Source organism: Ranitomeya imitator, chromosome 1 (assembly GCF_032444005.1).
Source record: "Ranitomeya imitator isolate aRanImi1 chromosome 1, aRanImi1.pri, whole genome shotgun sequence".
NCBI lineage: Eukaryota > Metazoa > Chordata > Amphibia > Anura > Dendrobatidae > Ranitomeya > Ranitomeya imitator.
In genome coordinates, this window is record NC_091282.1 from 697822639 (window position 1) to 697843625 (window position 20987).

Below are 20987 nucleotides of genomic sequence, written 5' to 3' on the forward strand. Positions count from 1 at the left end.
AAATAAGTAAAAAATAAGTATGTCAGGTATTTGTGTTGCAGGTGGACAAGGTGTCAGATCCTTTAGATATATCCTTATCCCATAAAAAGGGCAAGATTTGTATATTATAACGTACTACTGATGTAAGATGGAATAAGTGTGTGAGGGAAAAAAACCCCACCACTAGGCTTGAGCGAAACGGATCGGACAAATTCATGAAACCTGACCCGATCCTAGTGTGGGATCAGCCATGCGGTCGGCGATCATCGCGCCAAAGTCGCGTTTCGTATGACGCGTTTGGCGCCATTTTTTCAGCCAATGAAGGAGCGTGGGCAGAGTGATGACATAGGTCTTAAGGGCGTGCACGCCTATCGCCATCTTCTCGCTTGTGCGCTGTAGCGATTTGCAATGTGTAACACCAGCTTTTCTGTTGAGAGAGAGAGATATTTTTCCCCATTGACCTGCATTGGGTTTCGGTCGATCCCCGACTTTTCGCGGTAGTCGGCCGATTTCACTTGACTCGACTTTTGAGATAGTCGGGTTTCGCGAAACCCGACTCGACCCTAAAAAAGTAAAAGTCGCTCAACCCTACCCACCACATTAACTCATTTGTGCTATGAGATCAGCAAGGATATCAGAACAGCCAGTGGATTGTTCTTCATTAGTTGGCTGTTTAAATGCATTGGTAACCTCCGCACCCCTCTGAAAATACCTTAAGTAGTTCTCACTTGTCTTCCTTTTGATTCATTAAAAGCAGCTTCTCCTTTATGTAGGACTTTTTGCAAATCCCAGAAGTGCTGGAAAACACACCGGGTAGTAGGCTTGCGCATCATCCCCTCTAACGGGAAATGCTCCTGCATGCCGGTATCTTCAGTGTGCACACGAGCCAGGTGCAGGGATGGACGGCGTGAGCACGGCACCCCCCTACCCAGAGGAATAGGGGGGGCAGCTCATCTCAGGACAGCCTATTGCACAGGCTGAGGGGACCCCTTGATCTGTGCGGCTTCTAGCTCTGTACCCACAGAAGAAAGGAAAAGGGCAGCGAGGACCATCACCCCACCCAAAATCCTCATCAGACCAGGAGATCCTGCTCTACTACACAGATCCTTAAATCTCCCACTCATGTGTCTGTCCTCAATAGGAACAAAAAAAACCCACTGGTGGTGGTTGGAGGGACCTTTTAACCTAGTGTGATCCTGTACCTATGAAGGATGACCTCCTGATTGTAGTGTTAATTGCAAATGCAATGACAGAACTTGGCAAAACCCAACATCAGGGGAGGTGCAAGTGAGCCCCTAAGGCTGGTTTCACATTTGCAGAGGGCTGCGTACTTCCTCCATTAAACCCGCATGGCCTGCATACCCAATGTTAAAGATAGGTATGCAGGACACATGAAGACTTAGGTGGAGCTGAATGGAAGAGGTGTGGCAGTGGGCAGGGGGTTATTGGATGAAGTACACAGCCCTCCGCTGCCCTGCCCAAAGAAAATGTGAAACAAGCCTAAACCATTGAGTTTTGCAGTGTATTCTGGCAGCACATGTTCTTAACTAAGAAATAGCCCAGCCGATGCATGTGTCCGCGCTCCCGACATCCCATCCAGTTTCACCTCCGACCCAGAAGATTTGTCACGTATGCGCTGTCAGCAATCCAGCGCCTTCCACTCCACCCCACCCCCCCACCTCAAAACTCGTGCTCATAGCGTGCCACGCTCCTCTCAGCCCCAACTTCCAAATCCTGAAGTGTCTCGCCGACATCCCCACATGCTCCGGTTGGAGCGGTTCTCCGAAAATCAGTGCCCCCAGCCTCGGACAGCAATCAGGGTCAGTACTGGGGAAATAGAGCAGTTCCACCATTTTTTATTAAAAAAAAATAAAAAAAAATGTTCCATTGGACTTTCAGGGTTGGTTAATCCCAACCCAATCTATGTCATAGGCAAGTTAAATATATTCTAAAAAGTGGTTTAAGCAACAACAACAACAAAAAAGAAAAATAAAAATAATTATAATAGCTGGCTGTGAAAATATCTGTTAAAACTCATTCAGAAATTGATTTATGCAGTTTAAAACACATGTACTTCCCAAGCTGACCGGTATCAGGAAGACATTGAAGTATAAACTAGATTAAAGTCACTGCAAAACAAGTTCTTCAGTGGTATTAAAAGTCCCGGGTGTTGTACGTAAAGTGATAGAATTCTGTCTTGACAGCCATAAGTAAACCAGGTACAGGTCTTTTCCCACCATGATAGGCAGAGAATGCAACATTTGGTATAAATTCCTTGGAGGCAGTATACGGTGATGGGATCGATCTCAGAAGCTGGGCATCCTGGACACTCCATATTCTTGTGTAACAATCTTGTCCAACTGCAAAAGGAAAAAAAAAAAAAAACAAACAAACTTTAATTCTGTTGGTGTTGGATTAATATTTAATAGCCTATTTGGAAAGTAAAAAAAACAAAAACAAAAAAAACATTCAGGCATGCAAGAACAGTCACTCACTGAACACAGTTACATTGGCAATTGGCATGTGAACATTAAACTAACAAGTTTTCTGCTTAAACGAGTTTTATTTTATTTATTTTTTTAAATGCATTAAGCAGATTCAGATTTCCAGAGTAGGAAAAACTCGATTGGGGAGCAACAGGTCAATTAAATAAATCAAAACATGTTCACCCTTTATACACTGAATGTGTCAATAAATAACACTTCTGTATCTAAGGCCAGAGTCATACTTGCGAGTGCAATGCGAGAAACTCGCGCGAGTGTCATGCATCAATACTTGGCACTGCCGCCGGCACTCGGGAAAGGAATGTTCAGCTGCATAGATATACATGCAGCCACAAACTCCGGTCCCGAGTGCCGGTGGCAGTGCCAGGTATTGATATAAAACAAAAAAACGGAGTATATAGATCCCAATACACATATTTAAAAATATACGTTTATTAATCAACAATATTCTGAAAACATTACATCAGTAAATACATATATAGCACAGGATAAAGTGAGGAGGAAACAGATGGTAGCGGCGAAACAGAAAGAAAAGTATATATCACATCCCTGGGGCTGCTAGTACAAGATCACTAGTATAAGGATTTCATGTAACAAATGCCACAATCTCCCATAGTTAAATTATTAGTTAAAGTGCCACAGTGCAAAGATATTACCATTCATAAGTACCAAGCAGCTTACCCATCGTGTATGGATGTCTTTCCAAGTTCCACACGCAGCCCCCCTTACGCACGTTTCGCGGTCTGCTTTTTCAAAAAGGGGTCCCAGGTATTGATGCGAGAGACTCGAGAGGCACTCGCAAGTTTGACCCCGGCCTAAATTGTGTGATAGCTATCAAAATGCATTGCAGTCTGGAGCCCTGTAACCAGCATATTTATGCTACAAAAGCTTCTGTGATCTAAAACAGTTTTGCTTGGGGGGCATGTCCAACCACCGTAAGAGCAGGACACATGGTGGAAGAGCTCCATGAAACGAGCGAAGTTAAAAGGCTTTCCAAGGCACCCACATCTTACCCAGTGCCCCTTCTACTTCAAGGGAGACCCAGGAAGGAGGAGACTGCCGACGGGGGACCCTAGGATCGGAGGAATAGGTGCAGACAGCATGGCACACGGCCACACCAGAGACTACGGCCTCCACGGCTCGCAAGCAGGACACCGAGGGAGACACAGGCAGGCCGACAGTGTCACAGGGACACTGCAGGAGGGAGGACGAGTCGTGCCGCCTCCGACACCGTAAAGGAGGCTCCAGCCGAAGATACATGCCTGTACAGCACAGAATGCAGAGCAGAGGTAAGGGGGGGATCCCGCCCGCTCCCGAATGCTGACCGCGCAACGCAGACCACGATCTAGGCACCCTGCAGCGCACTTGCTGGGCCTTGCGTAGGTGATCTTACCTCTGAGGCCTGCCACAGTCCTGGGCTCAGTGGAGGGGAACCTTGGGAGGAACCAGAGGGAGTGCGGCTGGAACCCGGGAGTGCTCCCGCCCCAGCGTCATAGCCTGGAGACTTTTTCCCACCAAAACTACTCACCGCCATATTCGGAGACTGACTATCGTAGTGGCAACTCAGCTCTGTGCCCTGGGTGTGGATGTGGGGCTGTCTGTGCTGGGCTTTTGTGGCACAAATCGGATGCTTCATTGACATTACTTCATACAGCACAAATTACTATTAATTTTATTCTCTGGATTTCCCAGTGTCTACCAAATGGTGTGATTCTATATAAAGACACTGGAATAAGCATTAAGGGGATTCTGGCGACCTCTTTTGGCAAATCCTAGAATAACTTCAGATTTATATTCCCACAATAACTTTTTGTGGACCGTCTTGCAGGAGTTTGTGCACGTCCCCAATAGACATACAGGAACTTGACCCGAGATGGGCTTGCTGATGAGGGGCTAGACACCATGGAGTGATTGCTCCACTCCCCCATATCCCATCAAAATTACCGACATACAACATTAACTGCAGACATCCATGGGTAAAACCAGACGGATCCCTGAACAGAAGGCAAACTTAGCTGGGGAGACCACCTCAGAGGATATGAAATGCTATCTAAATCCAACTCCTCAGTCTAGACACACAAGGTCCACAATGATTCCTTCTACTAATCGAGAAAATTCTCCATCTAAGGAATCAACGGGCACACGTGGTCCGCTTGCTGATGACTTCGAGGAGGACAACACCGATACAGAGGAAATGAATATTGTAGAAGTGAATCAGGCAGCTTATTCATGCTATCGCCAAAAAGATGAGAAAATATTAAAGTAAAATTTGTCCACACAACCCAGCACTTCAAAGACTTTGAATTCTCTGCATGAATTGTTGAAATGATTTGAGGCACATTTTGTACCTGCAAGCAGCAACCCTTCATCTTCTTTCACATGCACTGGTAGGCAAGCATAACTGTTAACATGTCCTTCATAGCGCCGCACAGGCTTCGCCATCCGCAGATCCCACAGCTTAATCTACAATGCACAATAGAAAATATATAGTATTTAATCCTTATATTCTATTACCTGCAAAACAAAAGTTTGTTAGAAGTCCAATATGTAAAATGTGACACCTAGTTAATTATAATTCCATTATTCTAAGATCTATAGTATATAACATTTGTCTCTATGGCTTATAATTTTAAACAAGTAGTTTGCAAAAAAATATATTTTTTTTAACCCCTCTGTGACCTTAGACGTACTATCCCGTTGAGGTGCCCTGGGCTTATCTGACCCTGGACGGGATAGTATGTCATAGCGATCGGCAGCGCTCACGGGGGGAGCGCCGCCGATCGCGGCCGGGTGTCAGCTGCTTATCGCAGCTGACATCCGGCACTATGTGCCAGGAGCGGTCACGGACCGCCCCCGGCACATTAACCCCTGGCACACCGCGATCAAACATGATCGCGATGTGCCGGCGGTGCAGGGAAGCACCGCGCAGGGAGGGGGCTCCCTGCGGGCTTCCCTGAGCCCCCCGCAGCAACGCGATGTGATAGCGTTGCTGCGGGGGTCTTACCTCCCTCCCTCCCTGCTCTAGCCCCGGATCCGGGTCCTGCAGGGAGGGAGGTTGCTTCACAGAGCCTGCTCAGAGCAGGCACTGTGAAGGCTGCAGCGCTGCATGTCAGATCAGTGATCTGACAGAGTGCTGTGCAAACTGTCAGATCACTGATCTGTGATGTCCCCCCCTGGGACAAAGTAAAAAAGTTAAAAAAAAATTTCCAAATGTGTAAAAAAAAAAAAAAATATTCCAAAATAATGAAAAAAAAAAAAAAATATTATTCCCATAAATACATTTCTTCATCTAAATAAAAAAAACAATAAAAGTGCACATATTTAGTATCGCCGCGTCCGTAACAACCCGACCTATAAAACTGTCCCACTAGTTAACCCCTTCAGTAAACACCGTAAGGAAAAAAAAAAAACGAGGCAAAAAACAACGCTTTATTATCATACCGCCGAACAAAAAGTGGAATAACACGCGATCAAAAAGACAGATATAAATAACCATGGTACCGCTGAAAACGTCATCTTGTCCCACAAAAAAACGAGCCGCCATACAGCATCATCAGCAAAAAAATAAAGTTATAGGCCTGAGAATAAAGCGATGCCAAAATAATTATTTTTTCTGTAAAAAATAGTTTTTATCGTATAAAAGCGCCAAAACATAAAAAAATGATATAAATGAGGTGTCGCTGTAATCGTACTGACCCGAAGAATAAAACTGCTTTATCAATTTTACCAAATGCGGAACGGTATAAACGCCTCCCCCAATAGAAATTCATGAATAGCTGGTTTTTGGTCATTCTTCCTCACAAAAATCGGAATAAAAAGCGATCAAAAAATGTCACGTGCCCGAAAAGGTTTTCAATAAAAACGTCAACTCGTCCCGCAAAAAACAAGACCTCACATGACTCTGTGGACCAATTCTGCGTTGAAAAAGTAAAACAGTGCTCCTTCCCTTCCGAGCTCTCCCGTGTGCCCAAACAGGGGTTTACCCCAACATATGGGGTATCAGCGTACTCAGGACAAACAGGACAACAACTTTTGTGGTCCAATTTCTCCTGTTACCCTTGGGAAAATACAAAACTGGGGGCTAAAAAATAATTTTTGTGGGAAAACAAAAAGATTTTTTATTTTCACGGCTCTGCGTTATAAACTGTAGTGAAACACTTGGGGGTTCAAAGTTCTCACAACAAATCTAGATGAGTTCATTGAGGGGTCTAGTTTCCAATATGGGGTCACTTGTGGGGGGTTTCTACTGTTTAGGTACATTAGGGGCTCTGCAAACGCAATGTGACGCCTGCAGACCATTCCATCTAAGTCTGCATTCCAAATGGCGCTCCTTCCCTTCCGAGCCCTCCCATGCGCCCAAACGGTGGTCCCCACCCCCACATATGGGGTATCAGCGTACTCAGGACAAATTGGACAACAACTTTTGGGGTCCAATTTCTCCAGTTACCCTAGGGAAAATACAAAACTGGGGGCTAAAAAAAAATTTTTGTGGGAAAAAAATTGTTTTATTTTTATGGCTCTGCATTATAAACTTCTGTGAAGCCCTTGGTGGGTCAAAGTGCTCACCACACATCCAGATAAGTTCCTTAGGGGGTCTACTTTCCAAAATGGTGTCACTTGTGGGGGGTTTCAATGTTTAGGCACATCAGTGGCTCTCCAAACGCAACATGGCATCCCATCTCAATTTCTGTCAATTTTGCATTGAAAAGTCAAACGGCGCTCCTTCCCTTCCGAGCTCTCCCATGCGCCCAAACAGTGGTTTACTGCCACATATGGGGTATCAGCGTACTCAGGACAAATTGGACAACAACTTTTGGGGTCCATTTTCTTTTGTTACCCTTGGTAAAATAAAACAAATTGGAGCTGAAGTAAATTTTTTGTGTAAAAAAGTTAAATGTTCATTTTTATTTAAACATTCCAAAAATTCCTATTAAACACCTGAAGGGTTAATAAACATCTTGAATGTGGTTTTGAGCACATTGAGGGGTGCAGTTTTTAGAATGGTGTCACACTTGGGTATTTTCTATCATATAGACCCCTCAAAATGACTTCAAATGAGATGTGGTCCCTAAAAAAAAAAAAAAAATGGTGTTGTAAAAATGAGAAATTGCTGGTCAACTTTTAACCCTTATAACTCCCTAACAAAAAAAAAATTTGGTTCCAAAATTATGCTGATGTAAAGGAGACCTGTGGGAAATGTTACTTATTAAGTATTTTGTGTGACATATCTCTGATTTAATTGCATAAAAATTCAAAGTTTGAAAATTGCAAAATTTTAAAAATTTTCGCCAAATTTCCGTTTTTTTCACAAATAAACGCAGGTACTATCAAAGAAGAGTAATGTGTTCTATTCCCAGCACTTGAATCATAACACACACACTGACATTTTTCAGGGGTGGTAGTCTTCCTTTTGAGTGCTGCTGCCCACTTATGATGGTAAGCATCATATAAGGGGAAGAAGTTTATAGGAAAGAATGAGGATAGAACAATTGTATTAATCAAATAGCCTGATGATGCTGGCAGCATATTCCCCTTTTACAAGGGACGATGCACTACACTAGGTGTTCATGGCAAATTTCAGCAATTGCCCCTCCTAATGTTTAAGAATGGACATCCCAAACAGTTTTCAGTTTTTTTTAAAATGTTTTTAATGGAGTAAAATTAACACATTTGTTTTTATTTTTTTTTTAATGGCACATTTTTAAAATGTTAAGCTACTTCATACCTGCCCAGACATATCAGACACCACCATGTAGTTCTCATCATTGAGAAGGCGCAGACATGAAATACTGGAGTTTTGCGAGAACGATATCCCTTTCTTCCAATTTTTGTGCGGCACTCGAAGATCAATAGAGAACACTTCTCCAGAGCGACATCCGTTATAAAGCAATAAACTCTAAAACGGAAAGAAAGAGCTCTTGAAACATTTCACTCTGGACAACGACAACTGTAAAATATGAAGAATCCACTTAAATCAGCAGTGTGAACGAGAAAAAAAGCAGGTTGGAAAACAAAAACCCATTAGCCACTGCTGCACCAACTAAAGCTTTTTAGACAAAACAGAAAAGATTTTCTTCTCTATGCAGGTGCACAAAGCATTTCTATATTATACTAGATGGTGGCCCGATTCTAATGCATCAGGTATTCTAGAATATGCATGTCCACGTAGTATATTGCCCAGCCACATAGTATATTGCCCAGCCACATAGTATATTGCCCAGCCACATAGTATATTGCACAGTCAGATTTTTTGCGCATTTTTCAGCGGCTTTCCGAGGCAAAAATGCTTAAAAAAACGTATACATTAAGCATCCCATAATTTTTAATGGTTTCTGCAATTTTGGTGCACATGTTGCGTTTTTCCTCAAAAAAAAAAAAAAACGCATGCGGAAAAATACACAGCATGTTCATTAATTTTGCAGATTTTAAGCGGATTTCCCACTATATTATTGCATTGGGAACCTCCGGAAAAGAAACGTGAAAAATCCGCACAAAAAAAAAAAACAAGCAAACTACGCGATAAAAATGCGACAAACGCGAGCAGAATTCCTGCGGAAAACCTCAGGAAATTTCTGAATACTTTCCAGACGTGTGCACATAGCCTTAGGGTACTTGTGGCCAGACCTTGTTCCAACCCCTTCTGCAGGAACTCTAATATGGCCCTAAGAGGAACTCCCTCATTCTCTTTAGAGCCTGAAGATGAAAGGAATTTTTTTTCCAGATTTTACCATACTGTTTGGTGGTTATCGGTTTCCTGCTTTGTAGAAGGGTTAATACCAGACCGGGCAAGAACCCTTTATCCCTTAATAGCACCCTTTCAAATTCCAGGCTGTCATGTGTAAATTTGCTACCTGTGGGTGCGCTACTGGTCCCTGGGAGAGGAGATTTGGGAGATCTGGGAGTACCCAAGGGTCGGAGATGGACATACCCCTTACCCATGAAAGCCAAATCCTCTTTGACCAGAAGGGGGCTACCCGAGCTCTGTCCTCCCGTATTTTCCTCAGAACTGCTGGTATTAGCGCGATTTGGGGAAATGCATATGCTAGCCTTTAGTTCCATGGAATCAGGAATGCATCTAACGCAACAGGGTTCCCTAATGGAGTTATGGAGCAGAAGGTGTCCGCCTTCTGGTTTAGATTGTTCGCAAACAGATCTATGTCTGGTGTCCCCCCATCTTTCTGAGATTTGATTGAATACTGATGGGAATTAAACCAATTCTCCCTGCCTCAGGCGAGACCAACTCAGGAAGTATGCCCTGTAATTGTCTACCGCTTTTTTTGTGTGAAGTGCCGTCAAGGACCACAGGTTGTCCTCGGCTAGTTGGCAGATTGATTTCTCGCCTCATTGGGGGACACAGGTAACCATGGGTGTATGCTGCTGCCACTAGGAGGCTGACACTATGCAAATAAAGTAGTAACTCCTCCCCCGGCAGTATACACCCTCCGACAGGCACCAGGCAACTCAGTTTTTGCTTAGGGTCTGTAGGAGGCGGACCTGGATCTAACCCCAGATCCGAATTTCTTTTACAGGATTTTGTTGTGTGTTATTAATCATTTCTCCTTAGTTTTTCAGATACTTTCTTCAGGGTAACAGGGTGCAGTTTTTCTCACCCAGTTTTCCTCACTTTGAGCGACCGAGAGAGCAGTGTGGCATCACCCACATCGCACCCTCTCACCTATTTGGGTGTTCAGGGTGACTTCAGTGGCCAGTCCTGCCCGCTTTCCCCTCATCCCTCTCCTTGGAGTGGGCTGAGGGGAAGATGGCGGTCACTTCCAGTGACCCTCTCCCCCTTAGGGGTCGACGCAGTCTTCTGCGCCGGAGTTCGTGGCACGGGAAGGAGGACTTCTTCCAGGACTCTCCATCCTACAAGGGATCCTGATGTGTTCCTCAATACCAGGTAGGGGATCTTCAAGCAACAGTACGAAACATCTATCCCCCCTCCAGCCCGCACGGCAAGCGATCTTCTAAGGGGGGGGGGGGGGTGGGTGTCATCACATGGGGGTACATCAAGATTTTCCAGAAGTCACCGTGGGACAGAAGAATCTCAGGGGAACACAGGCACCTGCGGCTACCACTGTCGCTGTCTTTCAGGAGGCTCAGAACTACTGCTCTCTCGGGCTCAACTCCTCCCGGCAGTACTTCTCCGCTCCAGGACAAGGTAATATATCCACCTATGTCCGACCCCACTCCGGCCTTTGCCACTATGGCCATCCATTACGCCTGCGCTCACTAAGAAAAAGTGGGCCTCAGGTCAGCCTTCACCTTTCTGTCCATCCTGCGTTCCTCCCACCATGTCAGTCCCTCAGGAAGCTCCTAGGTCCCGGGATGAGTGCACCCCCTTCCCCGGAGTGGGCTGTTGCTATGTCTCAATCAGTGTCTGACCTGACTAAGGATTCTCAGTCCCTGGTCCAGGCACTTGAACGTATCCCACTTCTCTCTCATGCCACCAGTGCCACGAACGCCTCACACGGCGATTCGCTCGCACCTGTCCAAGACCCTCACAGAGGCAGACCGGACAAAAGAGAGAAAGAGGACCTTATCTAGATCCTCTTCCAGTTCCCTGGACGGGATTCCCCTATCTGCCCATTCCCCCTCCTTGCAGGCAGACATCGGGTCTGACCTATCCTCTCAGTCGGAATCTGACTGATGCAGATCAGACTTCCGGAACACAGGAGATGGTCGATAGCCTTATTTCAGCTATCATTCAAACGCTTGAGCTTAAAGAGGATGAGGCAAGCTCTCAGGACATCTCCGTTGCGTTTAAACAGAATAAACGTCCCTCTAGGGTTTTTCCTAATCACAAGGAGTTTGATAACACTACATCTACACACTGGAAAAACCCTGGTAAGCATTTCCCTGGCAGGAAACGGCTTGATGTGCTATACCCTTTTCACTCCGACCTTGTCTCCAAATGGTCCAAGTCTTGTAAGGTCGACCCACCCATCTCCAGGCTATCCTCGCAGACGGTCCTGTCTGTCCCGGACGCGGCTTCCCTTAAGGACCCCATGGACAGGCAAATCGAGGCATTAGCAAAATCGGCATTTGAGGCGTCCGGAGCCTCCCTCTGCCCTAGTTTCGCCTCGTCCTGGGTAGCCAAGGCTGTGTCAGCCTGGGCCAAGACCATGCGAAGGGCATTTTGGCCTCTGCTCCTGCTGAGGAACTGTGATTTGGTGGATCTGATTTCTTTTGCGGGAAAATACCTCATGAATGCCTCCCTTGATGCAGTGGCCTGCTCCACCAGGGCTAATAGCAACATTGTAGACATTCGCCGGATTCTCTGGCTAAAAGCGTGGAACGCTGACCCCGCTTCTAAGAAATTTCTCACTGGTCTGCCCTTCCAGGGTTCTAGACTCTTCGGCGCGCAGTTGGATCAAATGATCTCGGACGCTACAGGGGGTAAGAGTACCTCCTTACCCCAGTGCAAGTCCAAACATCCCTTCAACAGGAGGGGCCCCCAGTCCTTTTGCCCTTTTCGGTCCTTCGCCTCAGGAAACTCCAACCTGGACCGTTCTTCCTCGCAAGGAGACCGAAGAAAACCTTTCAGGCCTCCACCACGCTGGAGGGCTAAGAGCCACCTCGCAAAACCATCGGGATCTCGGGGCCACAGGTTTTCTAATAAATGACGGGTCGCCCACACCTGGAAATCCCTCCAGGGTGGGAGGCCGGCTTCTTCTGTTCTCAGAGGTTTGGCTATCAGTAGTCGTCGATGCCTGGGTCAGGGAGATCGTCACTTCAGGCTACAAGGTAGAATTTTTTTCGCCCCCAGGAAGACGTTTCCTGCTCTTTCGTCCTCCCAAACAGCCCTCCCACCTCTCAGGACTCCTCCAGGCCGTCGATTCGCTCCTCGCCTCAGGAGTCGTAGTTCCGGTGCCTTATCGCGAGCGGTTTTCGGGTTTTTACTCAAACCTGTTCGTGGTTCCAAAAAAGGACGGCTCTCCGTCCAATTTTGGATCTCAAGCAGCTGAACCGCCATCTCCGGATTCGGCGCTTCAGGATGGAATCTCTACGCTCTGTGGTCGCGTCCATGGAACAGGGAGATTTCCCGTGTTCCGTGGATATCCGAGATGCGTACCTTCACGTTCCTATTTGCGTACGGCATCAGAGATTCCTCCGGTTTGCGATCCAGGGTCATCATTATCAGTTTGCGGCCCTCCCCTTCGGTCTGGTGTCTGCGACCAGGGTCTTCACGAAGGTCATGGCAGCTGTCATGGCCATTCTTCGTTCAAAGGGGATTCTGGTAATCCCATACCTCGACGACCTCTTGATCAAGGGTCCATCCTGTCAGGATTGCAGCCAGAGCCTCCAGCTTACTCTGGACAAGCTTCTTCACCTCGGCTGGTTAATCAATTATCAGAAGTCTTCCCTGATTCCAACGCAGTGTCTGGAGTTCCTGGGCATTGAATTCGATACCTCTCAGGCTCAGGTCCTTCTTCCCAAAGAGAGAAGTTCCTTTCTCTTCGCCGGGGGGTCAGAGCTCTAAAAAGCCTGAATCCTCTGTCTCTCCGCCTCGCCATGAGGGTTCTGGGGAAAATGGTCGCTTCCATGGAAGCAGTCCCCTATGCTCAGTTCCACTCTCGTCCCCTCCAGCTGGCCCTTCTGTCTGCCTGGGACAGGTACCCACTTTCCCTGGATCGTCCGTTTCGCCTCTTGCCCAGGGTGAAAGTCTCTCTTGGTGAACGCTGTCCACCTGCCAGTGGGGAGGGAGAAATGACCTCCCGCGCAGAATGGAGGTGATCACCACCGACGCCAGCCTCCAAGGTTGGGGAGCGGTTTTTCTTCACCTCATGGCCCAGGGCCGCTGGACTGCTCAGGAGGCATGCCTCCCTATCAACCTCTTGGAAATCAGAGACATCTTCCTAGCCCTCATCCGCTGGGAGTCACTCCTTTCAGGGAAACCGATCCACATTCAGTCGGACAATGCCACAGCCGTGGCTTACATAAACCCATCAGGGAGGGACTCACAGCAGGCAAGTCATGGCGGAAGTGGCAAAAACTCTGCGTTGGGCGGAGGGTCACGTTCCTTCTGTCAGCTGTCCACATCCCAGGAGTGGACAATTGGGAAGCCGACTGAGTCGCCAGGGCATTGTGGCGGGCGAGTGGTCTCTTCTTCCCGCAGTCTTCAGCCAGATTTGCCAGCGGTGGGGCGTTCCAGACTTCAACTTGATGGCTTCCTGGGCAAACCACAAGGTTCCCCAGTATGTCTCCAGATCTCTGGATCCGATGGCAGTCGGATGCAACGCTCTTGTGATCTCATGGACCCAGTTCCAGATGCCCCGTTTCCACCCCTCCCCTTGATCCCAAGGCTCGTAAAAAAAGATCAAGACAGAAGGGGTTCCCGTGCTCTTAGTAGCTCCAGATTGGCCTTGCAGGGCCTGGTATGCGGAACTGGTGAACATGCTATCGGACGTTCCGTGGAGGCTTCCGGATCTCCCGGACCTTCTTTCGCAGGGTCCCCTCTTCCACCCGAATTCTCGGTCTCTGAATTTAACGGTATGGCAGTTGAGGCCGCGGTCCTGAAGGACGCAGGTTTTTTTTCATCCAGACTATGATAAGGGTGAGAAAACCGGCTTCCTCGCGTGTTTACCACAGGTGTTGGAAGGCTTTTTTCCGGTGGTGTCAGGACAACAATCTGTTTCCTATGACCTTTTCCCTTCCATCCCTTATCAGTTTCCTTCAAGCGGGTCTAGATTCGGGTCTTTCCCTTAGCACCTTGAAGGGTCAGATTTCCGCTCTGTCCATTCTTTTTCAAAGAGACCTGGCCTCCCTGCCTCAGGTGAGGACCTTCATCCAGGGGGGTCGCTCATATAGCTCCCCCTTATCGTCCTCCTGTCGAGCCTTGGGACCTCAACCTCGTTTTTGACGCCCTCCAGCGTGCGCCCTTTGAACAGATTCAGGACATTTCCTTCTCGCTTCTTTCCTGGAATGTGGCCTTTTTGGTCGCCAACACCTCCATTAGAAGAGTGTCGGAGCTGGCAGCATTATCCGGTCGTTCTCCCTTCCTAGTCCTGCATCAGGATAAAGTGGTTCTTTGTCCGGTTCCTTCCTTTCTACCAAAGGTGGTTTCGGCTTTTCACATCAATGAGGACATTGTCCTCCCTTCTTGTGCCCTTCCCCGGTTCATCCCTTGGAGAAATCTCTACACAAGTTGGATGTGGTCAGGGCTATCCCAATTTATCTCGCCAGAACTGCCTCTTTTCGTCAGGCCGATTCTCTGTTCATCGTCTCGGAAGGGCGGCGAAAGGGGCGCCTCCAAGTCCACAATTGCTCGTTGGATCCGTTCGGCGGTTCTAGAGGCATACTGTGTTCAAGACAAACTGCCTCCGTCGGGGGTGAAGGCTCGCTCTACCCGGGCTGTGGGAGCTTCCTGGGCAGTTCGTCACCAAGCTTCGGCCTCGCAGGTTTGCAAGGCCGCAACATGGTCATCCATTCACACCTTTGTCAAATTCTACAAGGTGCATACTCCGGCTTCTGCAGACGCGAGCCTGGGTAGGAGGATACTGCAGGAGGCGGTTTCTGACCGGCCGACCCAACTCCTTTGTTCTGCAGAATATCGCGCCCTAGGGACTGCTTTTGGACGTTCCATGGTTACCTGTGTCCCCCAATGAGGCGAGAAAGAAGAAGGATTTTTGGTTCTTACCGTAAAATCTTTCTTGGAGCCTTCATTGGGGGACACAGCACCCTCCCTTGAAGTTGTACCGTGTTGGCCAACGTGCCGTTGTTATGGGTTGGTACATGGGTTGAGTTTTATATTACCTGTTCCTACTACTGCTTTTGCACAGAGTTGCCTGGTGCCTGTCGGAAGGTGTATACTGCCGGGGAGGAGTTACTTCTTTATTTGCATAGTGTCAGCCTCCTAGTGACAGCAGCATACACCCATCGTTACCTGTGTCCCCCAATGAAGGCTCCAAGAAAGATTTTACGGTAAGAACCAAAAATCCCTCTCTTGTTACTTCAATTAGTGACTGGGATCAGGTATCCCCTTGGTGATTTAAATAGGCTACCATTACCCGGTTGTCTGTATATCCTGACATGATGCGAGTTCAGGAATCTTAAAGGGAACCCGTCACCCCAAAAGCGAAGTTGAACTAAGCCCACAGCCATCAGGGGCTTATCTACAGCATTCTGAAATGCTGTAGATAAGCCAGGGCATTGGAGTTGGTAAGCCACAGTTGCAACTCAGACTCCTGGATTTTATCAGGTTCCGACTCCTTCATAAATGGCCAATTCATAACAATTTACTGTTGTCAAATATTAACATCGTGCTTATTCAGTTTCTCACCATCATAATTAATCAGACCACTTAGAGCAAAAACTATATTTATTAGAATACAATTAGAATATAGCAAACAACTTTTCTAAACTCTTGTAAGTAAATATGCAATAAACACTTATGCAGTTAAGAAATCTATAAATTTGTCCTCAGAAAAAGTACTGCCTCTGTCAGATCCTTCTTCATGGATGCCCTCAAATCTGATCTAATTATTTTGAGAGCAGAGAACAACCTCTCTACACTAACTTGGGTTGGTGGCAAAGCAGTAACCACTCGGGCAACATCTCTGACAATATCAGGATACAGAGAATCGCTTGTTGCACTGTTATTTTTGATGAACGGTCAAATTTCACAATTTCTTTTAGTGCACATGAAAAATTCTGTTGAAATGTACTGGCTGTGTTCTTTGATGGGGATGACTCTTCTATGCGGGAACGCTTTGCACGGTCCTTGTGATCCAAATATTTTTTGAAATTACATTTTTCATCAGTTGATGAGGGTGAAGATGTGGCAGGATGACCAAATTCATCCTTACTGCTATTTCAAACAGAGCTTATTTTCCTTTAGTTAGCTGTTGATCATCTAGAAGAATCCGATGCATTGGGTCTACATAAACAGCTGCCAAAAGAATGTTATTTTGTAATAGTAGCTCCTCTCTCCATTTCATTGATGTAGAAATGCCACTTGCAATTAACCCTCCTCTTTGGGACAGGCTAAACATCAGGTTCTTCCACTCCTTTAAGAAAATACCTGGAGTTAAGTCCTCTGCTTGTAATTTTTTAGTCACTGTAAATGGGTGCTCTAGCAATTTTTCCAGCTCAGTCACCTGATTCCACTGACTTTCATTTAGCGTCAGTTGAGGGTTAGCCATGTCTACAAGAAAGGTTTTCAGTTCAACCAAGCGCTGAATCATTAAGTAAGTACTGCCCCATCATGTGGCTTGATCAATAATTGCCCCTTTTCCAGCACGTCTCTTCAAAATTGAGTCAACTTTAGGGGTTCTGGCAACAGTAGCCAATTTTCTCACCTTGCCAATCGGTGCAGCAGCATGTCCTTCTTGGTATGTCACTCTCCATAAGGAGAAACGATACCCCTTAGACCCCAGTCCAGAGCCTCTCACCTAGCCAAATTAGTTCTCATGCTTCGCACTGACGAGGGCCAACAGCCCGAAACACCGTGTCTGCGAATTGGGATACTAATTTGGCTTTTATCCTAAGTCATATTGCACGACTCGTTAAAGAGTTGATTGTGACGTGTAGGATCGCTACTTCCAACAGGTGGCGCTATAGAGTTAAGTCCTTACTCTAGTGCTTACACCTAAAGAACATCTCTAGAATCCGCCCTTTTCTCACCATGGAGACAGCTAAAACCCTCACGGTCGCCCTGATCCACTCCCGCCTGGACTACTGTAACGCTCTATTAATTGGCCTCCCCCTCACTCGACTTTCCCCTCTCCAGTCCATCCTTAATGCAGCAGCCAGGGTCGTCCATCTGGCTAATCGTTACTCGGACGCGTCCGCTCTTCGCCAGTCGTTACACTGGCTGCCCATTCATTACAGGATACAATTCAAAGTACTTGTTCTCACCCACAAAGCTCTCCACAGTGCGGCACCCCCTTACATCTCCTCCCTCATTTCTGTCTATCAGCCTAACAGACCACTGCGCTCTGCAAATGACTTTCGGCTAACCTCTGCACTAATCCGTACCTCCCACTCCCGACTCCAAGACTTCTCACGTGCTGTGCCAATCCTCTGGAATGCTCTACCCCAAGATATTAGGACCATCCATAATTTGCATAGTTTTAGGCGCTCGCTCAAAACACATTTGTTCAGAGCGGCCTATCACGTTCACTCATCAAAGTTATGTTATGTTTGTGTGTGTGTAGCCCATTCACTATCCCCATCTATTCCCCAACCCCTGAAGATGGCTGGACCATGATTGTAAATACATCATTGTAAATACACACCTGTACTTTGTATCTCCCCCACCTCATTGTAGATTGTAAGCTCTCACGAGCAGGGTCGTCTTATTTTGCTTTAATTATTGTATTGTTAACGTTGTTACTTATGACTTTTGTGTTTGAAACTGTTAAACTGTAAAGCGCTGCGGAATATGTTGGCGCTATATAAATAAAGATTATTATTATTATTATTATTAAGTCCTCTTTCTCAGAAGAGGCAATTTGCATCTTCTTGCAGACTGTCTTCTAGCCAGCTGTAGCGTATGCACAACACAGCGCATGTGATGAATGAAAGAACCTATTGACAGTTTCAACAAGATCTAAACTATCATGTTGCTGTTCATCTGAAGCAACTTCAGTTTGCTCCTCAGTAACAATACGGTGTTCCTCTATTTCAAACATTGCTGTGTCTGTGGACCCAGAATGTTCTTCTAGCTGCTGGTCACCATCATTACTCTCATTCATTAGCTTAATAGTACTTATCATATTTGAAGCATTGTCAGTTACGACAGAAAGAACTTGCTCTTTTTTAAGTTCATAGTCTTGCAGAACCTTTTCCACCAAGACCTGGAGAAACTCACTGGTATGATGAGCTTTGGTGTCTTTTACTGCCAATGTCTTGGTAACTATTTCATTTTTGTCACATCACAAACAAAAATCGGACATTGATGGCAAAATAGTTCACTGTGACGTGTGCAGGCATCCATTTTAAGAAACAGAAAGCATCCCTTGAGTTAGTTCTTCCTGTTTAAAAGCTTCTTCGATTACTAATTTTCTAATTCTCTCTCTCTCTCTCTCCAGAGAAACACCAAGCTTGCAGGCCATTTCCCCATTCAGACATATAAAAGCTGGTCGTGAAAATAATGAAATAGGCACACTATCCTTTACAACAAAGCTCTATGATCTGTTTTTTTTTAAATGTATCTACTGTCATTGTCACTGACAAAATATCTTGCAACTGATGGCTGCAAAGTTCTCTGCTCCTTTGTTTGGCTGGAAGAGCTGGGCACTGGTTCATTGGTTTGGATGCAGTCTTTCTCATCCACTGCATTCAGTACTTCTGGATGAAAGCGCTGTAAATGTCTTTTTAGATTAGAAGCTCTGGTAGGAGCATTTTTATCTTTGCCTGAATATGCACTGATCTTGGCTTCACAGCATTTGTTTTCGTCTGGATCATTTGTCATACACTGACAGACAATGTTTGCTATCTTGAGTGATTGTGAAATGTTCAAATACAGCTGATTTAATGTGACGCTTCTTTGACACTCAGGTTTTTAATTCTGCATTCACAATACAAATGACAATTGTTTTTCCTAAAAACAATTGTACAAAATTATTGCCAGGTCATACAACCGATATAGTGGTCAGTAATACTGTTATTCCTCATGTACTCACAGTTAACTGATGCAGAGTTTGTTGAAAGGATAATACTTCTTACAGTCTTCCTCTGAGTAACAGCTGTGAGATGCTTGGATGACGCACACCAAACATCTAGTCTAGAGGAGGAGCTTTACTACTAAGAATTTGCAACACATTTTCACTTTCAGTTTCATACATTGTAAGTAGGGGGGTTGGGGCAGCATGAGGTTAACCAAGTATAAGATTAGATAAGGGCAGTGGAGAACAGTGACACAAGTAGTAAAGCTTTAGTCACACTAAACGACTTACCAACGATCACGACCAGTGATACGACCTGGCCGTGATCGTTGGCAAGTCGTGTGGTCGCTGGGGAGCTGTCACACAGACAGCTCTCTCCAGCGACCAACGATCAGGGGAACGACTTCGGCATCGTTGAAACTGTCTTCAACGATGCCGAAGTCCCCCTGCAGCACCCGGGTAACCAGGGTAAACATCGGGTTACTAAGTGCAGGGCCGCGCTTAGTAACCCGATATTTACCCTGGTTACCATTGTAAAAGTAAAAAAAAAACAAAAAAAACACAAACACACTACATACTCACATTCTGATGTCTGTCATGTCCCCCGCCGTCAGCTTCCCTGCACTGACTGTCAGCGCCGGCAGTAACAGCGGTGACGTCACCGCTGTGCCCTGCTTTACGGCCGGCGCTGACAGTCAGTGCAGGGAAGCTGACGGCAGGGGACGTGACACATCAGAATGTGAGTATGTAGTTTGTTTTTTTTTACTTTTACAATGGTAACCAGGGTAAATATCGGGTTACTAAGCACGGCCCTGCACTTCGTAACCCGATGTTTACCCTGGTTACAAGTGAACACATCGCTGGATCGGCGTCACACACACACACACCGATCCAGCGATGACAGCGGGTGATCAGCGACCAAAAAATGGTCCTGATCATTCCCCAACGACCAACGATCTCCCAGCAGGGGCCTGATCGTTGGTCGCTGTCCCACAGAACGAGATAGTTAGCGGGATCGTTGCTACGTCACAAAAAGCGTGACGTTGCAACGATATCGTTAACGATATCGTTATGTGTGACTCCAGCTTAAGAAATGTCTATCTCCAGCAGAACTGCTTTTCACTGTTCATAGTTTGATAGAACATATATATTTGAGTAACATTTATAAAATTCATATGAAAGTTCAATTATGAAATACATTTTTTTTTAAAGCTGGAGTCAGAGTCGGTACATTTCTACCGACTCAAACCAAAACTAACTCCGACTCAGACTCCACAGCCCTGAGATAAGCCCCCGATGTATCCTGAAAGATGATAAAAAGAGGTTAGATTATACTCACCCAGGCGAGGTCCCGTCCGATGGGCGTCGCGGTCCGGGGCCTCCCATCTTCTTACGATGACGTCCTCTTGTCTTCACGCTGCGGCTCCGGCGCAGGCATACTTTGTCAGAGAGGCCCGCACCAGCGCACTGCAGTACTTTGCTCTGCCCTCATCAGGGCAGACAAAGTACGCCGGAGCCGCAGCGTGAAGACAAGAAGAGGACATCGTAAGAATATGGGAGGCCCCGGACCAGACCGCGACTGCCCATCGGACCAGAACCGCAGCGGGACCGCCCCTGGTGAGTATAATCTAACCTCTTTTTCTCATTTTTCAGATACATCAGGGGCTTATCTACTGCATTACAGAATGCTGTAGATAAGCCCCTGATGCCGGTGGGCTTCGCTCACCTTCGATTTTGGGGGTGTCAAGTTCCCTTTAAGAGTGAAAATTTCACTGCCAGTAGCTCTTTCATATTGGAAGATGCTGCTCTCAGGTCGTCTGACCAGACCCCTGTGGTATTAGATCATTCAGATGGGCCCCCCCAAACCCCTGGGGCTTGCGTGCTTGGTTACCACATT

At 46.4% G+C, this 20987-nt stretch overlaps 1 protein-coding gene across 3 annotated transcripts in view; it reads right to left on the reverse strand.

The window, feature by feature from the left end:
• Positions 1–1815: 1815 nt before the first annotated feature.
• The window catches only part of DCAF4 (DDB1 and CUL4 associated factor 4), a 58560-nt gene continuing 39388 nt past the window's right edge, over positions 1816–20987 (reverse strand). The window contains exons 12-14 of one of the 3 annotated variants that reach the window (XM_069731265.1): positions 8209–8379; positions 4832–4946; positions 1816–2339 (exon numbers count right to left, since the gene is read on the reverse strand). In XM_069731265.1, the coding sequence (XP_069587366.1) occupies positions 2134–2339; positions 4832–4946; positions 8209–8379 (492 nt within the window). In that variant the 3' untranslated portion in view covers positions 1816–2133. Of the gene's footprint in view, positions 2340–4831; positions 4947–7108; positions 7322–8208; positions 8380–20987 lie in introns of those variants that run through there. The other 2 variants (XM_069731248.1, XM_069731257.1) reach the window with 2 other exon arrangements.